This window comes from Penaeus vannamei, chromosome 27 (assembly GCF_042767895.1).
Source record: "Penaeus vannamei isolate JL-2024 chromosome 27, ASM4276789v1, whole genome shotgun sequence".
In the NCBI taxonomy this organism is placed as follows: Eukaryota; Metazoa; Arthropoda; class Malacostraca; order Decapoda; family Penaeidae; genus Penaeus; species Penaeus vannamei.
The window spans coordinates 24,990,706-24,998,992 of record NC_091575.1 but is presented as its reverse complement, the minus strand read 5'-3'; the positions used below and the strand labels follow the sequence as shown (position 1 = coordinate 24,998,992).

At 37.0% G+C, this 8,287-nt stretch overlaps 1 protein-coding gene across 1 annotated transcript in view; it reads left to right on the top strand.

Annotated features, from left to right (window-relative positions):
- Positions 1 to 5,818, top strand: part of LOC138866863 (uncharacterized) — a 13,364-nt gene extending 7,546 nt beyond the window's left edge. The window contains exons 5-7 of the mRNA XM_070140679.1: positions 1,798 to 1,997; positions 3,984 to 4,032; positions 5,796 to 5,818. Coding sequence (XP_069996780.1) covers positions 1,798 to 1,997; positions 3,984 to 4,032; positions 5,796 to 5,818 — 272 coding nt within the window. The remainder of the gene's footprint in view (positions 1 to 1,797; positions 1,998 to 3,983; positions 4,033 to 5,795) is intronic.
- The last annotated feature ends 2,469 nt before the right edge of the window (positions 5,819 to 8,287 follow it).

Genomic DNA, 8,287 nt, shown 5'->3' with positions numbered 1-8,287 from the left:
CTATATATCTGTGTATCTGTCTGTCTATCTATCTATCTATTTGTCTTTCCATCTATCTATCTCCCTATCCCATATTTCTTTTAAAACTCTTCCTTAATGTTTGCAATCGCTTTTATTGTAAATACTATAACTATCATTATCATTATAATAATCATCTTTACCTTTTACCTAATCAGCATGATCATTATGACTTTGATCATCATAAGCAATATACTTTATCCTTATTATCCTTATCTTAATTATGAAAGTACTCCTCAGGAGGATTTTATCACCGTTAGCATTATATCCTAAGATTAATGATCAGATTTCCCTAGACAAGATTTTGCCTCATTACTCCTTATCTGTATTATCTCGGAATTTTATTGCAAATTAGTGTATAATAAGATGATTTTTTTTGGGGGGGTGGGGGGTGAGGGGGGTATGAACAGCTTATTATAAGTAGTTTTGAGAATCCTTGTCGGTTTCTTTCTTTCGTTCTCTCTCTCTCTAGCTATCTGTCTATCTATCTATCTCTATCTCTCTTTTCTCTATGTTTCTCCTCTCTTTTGCTCTTTCCTGTTTGTCTATTTATGTATCTCTGTATCTCTTTTACTCTCTCTGTCTATCACTCTTTCGTTCTGTCTATCTTCCTCGTAGTGCTCTCTTCTTATTTGTCTAAGTACCTCTCTTTCGCTCTCTGTCTCTCTCTCTCTCTATCTATCTATCTTTCTCTCTCTTTCTATCTTCTTCTCTATCTACCTCCCATCATCGGTTTTATCTCCTTCTTCCATCCAACTTCTTCCATTTTTTACACACGCTGTCCCTCCCTACCCCCTCCCCCCAACGGAGTATGAGGAGAAGGAGGGAGGGGGAGGGGGGGTACAGCCAGCCTGCGCATTACCCCAAACGAAGCACCAGTGAAACTATATAACTCTTCACGTAAAGGAAAAAAAATAATGATAATAAAAAAAAGAAAGAAAAATGAATAGATGAATTTTCTAAAATCACCCCAACACAGCCTACTCATAAAGCCGCAAATGGGAGTTCTTCATTATCTCAGTTACATTTTATTTTTCTCTGCGGGCCTCGTGTATGGCGCAGTCTGTTACACGTGCAGGCGAGCTTCTAAGCGTGTGAATATGTGAGGGTATGTCCGTAAATTTTGCAGGTGGGCGTGCATTAGTATATAAAAATAGGAACAGGTATACACACACACACACACACACACACACACACACACACACACACACACACACACACACACACACACACACACACACACACACACACACACATATATATATATATATATATATATATATATATATATATATATAATATATATATGTATATATATAAATATATATATATATATATATATATATATATATATATATATATATACATATACATATATATAAATATACATATATATATACATATATATATATATATATAGATAGAAAGATAAATGTAGATATATATATATATATATATATAGATATATATATATGCATATATATATATATATATATATATATATATATATATATATGCATATATATACATATATATTTATATATATATATATATATATATATATATATATGTATATATATATATATATATATATATATATATATATATATATATACATATATGTATACACACACACACACATATAGCTAACTATCTATCTATCTATCTATCTATCAATATATATATATATATATATATATATATATATATATATATATTCAAAAATTCACTCTTTGAGGCCCATTCCCATTCCCATTCCCTCCCGCCATTCCCCCTCAGGCTCGTTCCCAGCCTCGCTTCACCACCAACGTTATCTGGCTTATGTCCACACCGCGAAACCTCTCTTGACCTCTGCAACACAGGTCAAGCTGAGCCAGGCACGTTCATGCACTAAAACAATCCTGGAGTTGGCCATTAGCTTTGAGAACAGGTCGAGTCGGGTCGTGTCGGGTCATGTCGGGTCGTGCCTCTTCGGCCTGGCGCGTGGGATGATGACTCGTGGGGGGGGCGGGCGGTGGACTGCGCTGCGCTTTTGTCGGGGGTGAGGGCGGGGTGGGGGAAGGAGGGGGAGGGAGAGGAGGGGGAGGAGGGCGGGGGGCGGGGGGGGGGGGAGGAGGAGGAGGGGGAGAGGAGGAGGAGATGATGGAAGTGCGGCAGGGGAGGAGGGGAGGAGGAGGATGGGGGATGAAGATGAGGAGGAGGAGGATGCGGCTGCAGGATGAGGCGGAAGAGGAGGATGGTGATGGGGATGATGAGGATGAGGATGATAATTATGAGGAGGAGGATAATGAAAATGTTAATGATGATGATAATAATGATACGGATGATGATGGTGATGATAATGATGATAAGGATGATGATGGTGATGATAATGATGATAAGGATGATGATGGTGATGATAATGATAATAATAATAACTAAGATAAAAGGCTAACAATAGATAATGAGACGAGAAGAATCGATGCACAAAATTTAAAACACTATTTCTTCCTTTCCGACTCCGCTACAACATCACCCGAATTAACTCTCATAACAACATCAATAGCCGCTATAACATTAATAAAGACAATAACATTAACAAAGAACATAAACAACAAATCCAAGATATCCTCAATAACGAAAACCAGACCAGAACAATATCAATTTTCTTCCCTAAATGATAATATACTCTAATATAAAGCCTTTTTTTTCTTACATCGTCTGTTTGTTCTATCCGTGTTATTACGTTAACTAAATAAGATCTTCTGCCGTGGACTATTAGCAACTCGAAGACGTGTGTGTTCTACAGTGTAATATCACCGGAGTATTCATGCGTGTGAGTGGGAGAAATTGTGCTCTCGCTCCAGGAGGTTGAGGTGAAGAAAGGGGGAAAGGGAGAATTGATAAAGAGAGTGAGAGGGAGAAAGGGAAAAAGGGAGAAGAGATAAAGAGAGTGAAAGGGAGAAAGGGAGAACTGATAGAGCGAGTGAGAGGGAATAAGGGAGAATTGATAAAGAGCGTGAGAGGGAAAAAGGGAGAATTGATAAAGAGAGTGAGAGGGGGAAAGGGAGAATTGATAAAGAGAGTGAGAGGGAAAAAGGGAGAAGTGATAACGAGAGTGAGAGGGAGCAAGGGAGAATTGATAAAGAGAGTGAGAGGGGGAAAGGGAGAATTGATAAAGAGAGTGAGAGTGAGAAAGGGAGAATTGATAAAGAGAGTAAGAGGGAGAAACGGAGAATTGATAATGCGAGTGAAAGGGAAAAAGGGAGAGGTGATAAAGAGAGTGAGAGGGAGAAAGGGAGAAGTGATTGAGCGAGTGAAAGGGAAAAGGGGAGAATTGATAAAGAGAGTGAGAGGGAGAAAAGGAGAATGAGGGGAAGGGATAGAAAAGAGAGAGAGGGAGGAGGTAAGAGACAAAAAACACCAGAGACAGACAGACAGACAGATAGAGGAAGAGCGAAAAGGGAAAGATCGAGAGATAAAGAGAGAAATAGATAAAGAAATCAGAATCAGACAATCAAAGAGACAAAAAATAATAATAATAAAAAAAAGGAGAAAGATATAGCACCAAAAAGAAAAATAAAATACTATCCACAAGAACTACAACCCTTTTACTCGTCAAAACCTATCAAACCAACAAACAAAATTGAATATCTAAATACCCAAAGTCCGTACGTGCAATAAGAGCCACGTAACACAACTATCATTTATTATATATAAGATATAAAACAAAACAAAAAAGTAGATTTGTCATGTTTCATGCCCAAGTGAAGATCTTGAATAAAGTCAAAATGTAGAATAGACACGTACATGGTACTTTCTCTAAATGATAAGCGAACCCAATTACAAATTCACAAAATACGACCTCGAATATATAATTAAAACCCCTCAAAAGGTCATCTAATTCATTCAAAATACGAGGACTATAGTATTTGAATCATATTCTAGAAAATATTAAAAGCCACTTAAAACATTTATGAAACAAGACACGCCTGGGGCAGCACGAGGCTCACAATGAAGTAGAAACAGAAGCAGGTAAGGAAGAGAAAAAATAGAAGATGAGAAGGAGTGTATACGATAAAGCAGATAGATAGAAGCAGGGAAGGAAGTAGGAGATAAGGAGGAGCGTACAGGATAAAGCAGAGCAATAGAAGCAGGGAAGGAAGAGAAGTAGAAGATGAGAAGGAGTGTACACGATGAAGTAGAAACAGAAGCAGGTAAGGAAGAAGAGAAAAAATAGAAGATGAGAAGGAGTGTACACGATAAAGGAGAGAAACAGAAGTAAGGAAGAGGAGAAGTAGAAGATAAGGAGGAGTTTACAGGATAAAGCAGAGAAATAGAAGCAGGGAAGAGAAGTAGAAGGTAAGGAGTGTACAGGATAAAGCAGTAGAAACAGAAGCAGGTAAGGAAGAGGAGAAGTAAAAGATGAGAAGGAGTGTACACGATAAAGGAGAGAAATAGAAGTAAGGAAGAGGAGAAGCAGGAGATAGAGACGAGTGTGCAGGATAAAGGAGAGACATAGAAGTAAGGAAAAAGAGAAATAGGAGATAAAGACGAATGTGTGGGATAAATTAGAGAAATAGAGGTAGGTAAGAAAGAGAAGTAGAAGATGAGAAGGTGTGTACAGGATAAAGGAGAGAAATAGAAGCAAGGAAGAGGAGAAGCAGGAGATAAAGACGAGTGTACAGGATAAAGCAGAGAAATAGAAGCAGGGAAGGAAGAGAAGTAGGAGATATGGAGGAGTGTAGGGGGTAAAGGAGAGAAATAGAAGTAGAGAAGAGAAGTAGTATATGAGGATGTGTGTACAGGATAAATGAGAGAAACAGAAACAGGTAAGGAAGAGGAGAAGTATGCAGGATAAAGGAGAGAAATGGAAATAAGGAAGAGGAAAAGTAGAAGATAAGGAGGAGAGTACAGGATAAAGGATTGAAAAAGAAGTAGGTAATAAAGAGAAGTAGAAGATAAGGAGGAGTGTAGTGTACAGGGTAAAAGAGAGGAATAGAAGTAGGTAAGGAAGAAGAGATGGAGATGGTAAAGGGGGTAGATAAAGAAAGAGAAGAAAAACAGTATCTAAGAGAACTAGGTAAAGAAGGGGAGAAGAAAGAGACAGTAAAAAGGGGTATTCAAATGAGATGAGAAGATAATAGAAATAATGAGATAATGAGTTAGGTAAGAGAGCGGAAAGAAGGAGGCTGCAAGGTAGGCAAGAAGGAGAGGGAGAAGGCAGTAGAAAAGGAGACAGACAAGAAAGAGAGACGTAGACAAGGGAGAGAAAAAAGGGAGTCAATAGAAGAGGCAGATAAGAAAGAGAAGCAGAAAGAAGTATGATAATGATAAAATCGAATAGAAAGAAAACAAAACACGAAAAACATAAGAAGGAGAATAATAATAATAATAATAATAATAAAATCGAATAGAAAGAAAACAAAACCCCCAAAATAGAGAGAAAAGCAAAACAAGGAGAAAAGAAAATAAAAAAATGAAAACATTCCCTTATCAAATCCAAAGAAAACCAAGGAAAAAAAAAGAAACAAAACAAAGAAACGAAAATTTAAAAAAATGAAAACATCCCCTTATCAACCCCCCCCCCCCCCCCCAAATAAAACCAGACGAAAATAACATTCCGATCAGACAGACAGACACGATCCATGTTGATTCCCCCCCCCCCCCCCCCCCCCTCCCCCCCCCCCCCCCCCAAGGAATACGACCTCTACGACGGCGGTGCAATATTAGTTTGCCTCCGATGCGAACTTTCTCTGGATTATGAGTTTCGAAGTCAGAGAACTCTCGTGCTCCAGTGCAACACTCGGATGTCACGTGATCAATTGCTTGGCAGTGTTTCGTTTTTTTTGGTGATGTGTGGCATCGGTGTGATGATCTGGAAAGTGGTGATGATTGTAGGGTAATGATGATAGAAATAGCGATAATGGGGAAGGTTATGATGATAGAAGTAATGATGATGATAATATTGATGATAGAAATAGTGATGATCTGGAAAGTGGTGATGATTGTAGGGACGATGGTGATGATAATAGAAATAGCGATGATGGGGAAGGTTATGATGATAAAGTAATGGTGATGATAGAAATAGTGATAATCAGGAAAGTGATGATTATAAGGACGATGGTGATGATAATAGAAATAGCGATGATGGGGAAGGTTTTGATGATGAAGTAATGATGATGATAGAAATAGTGATAATCAGGAAAGTGATGATTATAAGGACGATGGTGATGATAATAAAGAAAGAAGAAGATGATGGGGAAGGTTTTGATTGATAAAGTAATGATGATGATAGGCATATTATTATTAATGATTATGAAATAGTGATCTAGGCGCAAAGTGGTGATGATTGTAGGGACGATGGTGATGATAATAGAAATAACGATGATGTGGAAGGTTATGGTGATAAAGTAATGATGATGATATAAATAGTGATAATCAGGAAAGTGATGATTATAGGGACGATGGTGATGGTGATGATAAAAGAAATAGCGATAATGGGGAAGGTTATGATGATAAAGTAATGATGATGATAATATTGATGATAGAAATAGTAATGATCTGGAAAGTGATGATTATAGGGACGATGGTGATGATAAAAGAAATAGCGATGATGTGGAAGGTTATGATGATAAAGTAATGATGATAATAATAGTGATGATAGAAATAGTGATGATCTGGAAAGTGGTGATGATTTTAGGGGCGATGGTGATGGTAATGATAATAGAAATTGTGATAATGTGGAAGGTTATGGTGATAAAATAATGATGATGATAATATTGATGATAGAAATAGTGATAACCAGGAAAGTGATGATGATTATAGGGACAATGGTGATGATAATGACAACAGAAATAGCGATAATGATGAAGGTTATGATGATAGAAGTAATGATGATGATAATAATGATAATAGAAATAGTGATAATTAGGATGATAATGATAACAGAATTGATAGTAATGGCGACCATGGTAAAGCTAATAACGATGATAATTATGCAAATTTAGAAAAAAAAAGTTACAGAATGGTGACTATACTAATAAAAAAACGATATAAATGAAGCACTTATGTCATAGTAATAACAAAACAAAACAATATTTACAATAATCAAAATAATCATCATTACTTAAAAAATGATGCAATTCTACCAACAGTATGATTATCATAATATGTTCTAAAGATTTATAAGCCCATTAAATTGCCAAGTTAAACAGGCAAAATCAACAATATATATTATACTAACTGCGGAGCGAACAAACAGATATCTATTAGTACTAATGGCATCAGATATTATGGCGGTTCAGGTACTGGTAAATACGATATGATTTAATGCAATGTAAAGGAGAGAGAGAGGAAGAGGGAGAGGGAGAGGGAGAGAGAGAGAGAGAGAGAGAGAGGGAGAGGGAGAGAGAGAGAGGGAGAGTGGAGAGGGGAGGGAAGAGGAAGAGATGGAGAGGGAGAGGAGGAAGGGAGGTGAGAGAGAGAGAGGGAGAGGGGGAGGGAGAGGGGGATGGAGAGGGAGAGGGGGAGAGGGGAGAGGGAGAGGGAGGAAGAGAGGGAGAGGGAGATGGAGAGGGAGAGAGAGAGAGAGAGAGAGAGATGAGAGAGAGAGAGAGAGAGAGAGAGAGAGAGAGAGAGAGAGAGACAGAGACAGAGAGAGAGAGAGTGAGAGGGAGAAAGGGAGAGAAAGAGAAAGAAAGAGAGAAAGAAAGAAGGAGACACTAAGTGAAAATAACCGAAAAATTGAGAGAGAGAGAGACAGGGGAAAAAGAAATAAAGACAGAGAGAGAGAAAGCACCTTCCTCTTTAAAGCAAGTCATCCATCTTTATTCGAGAGGGAGAGACTGAGAGACAAAGCCAGCAGCATATTAAATCACGTAACGAAGCCTGAACCTACATTGTCGTTTTATTATTATTATCATAGCTGCTATAATTATCGTTAATTGGGTTTTATTTATTTCGGTATTTCTCCTTGCTATTTCTCATTCTATCATTATTATCATATATATTATAATTATCGTTAATTGGGTTTTATTTATTTCCGTATTTCTTCTAGCTATTTCTCGTTGTATTATCATATCTGTTATGATATAATTAATTAAATTCTATTTAATTAAGTTAAATAAGTCTTATCTATTTCGGTAATTTGTTTGACATAATTAATTAAGTTCTAATTAATTAAGTTAATTAAGTACTATCTATTTCGGTAGTTGGTTTGACATAATTGATTAAGTTCTAATTAATTAAGTTAATTAAGTACTATCTATTTCGGTAGTTTGCTTTAATT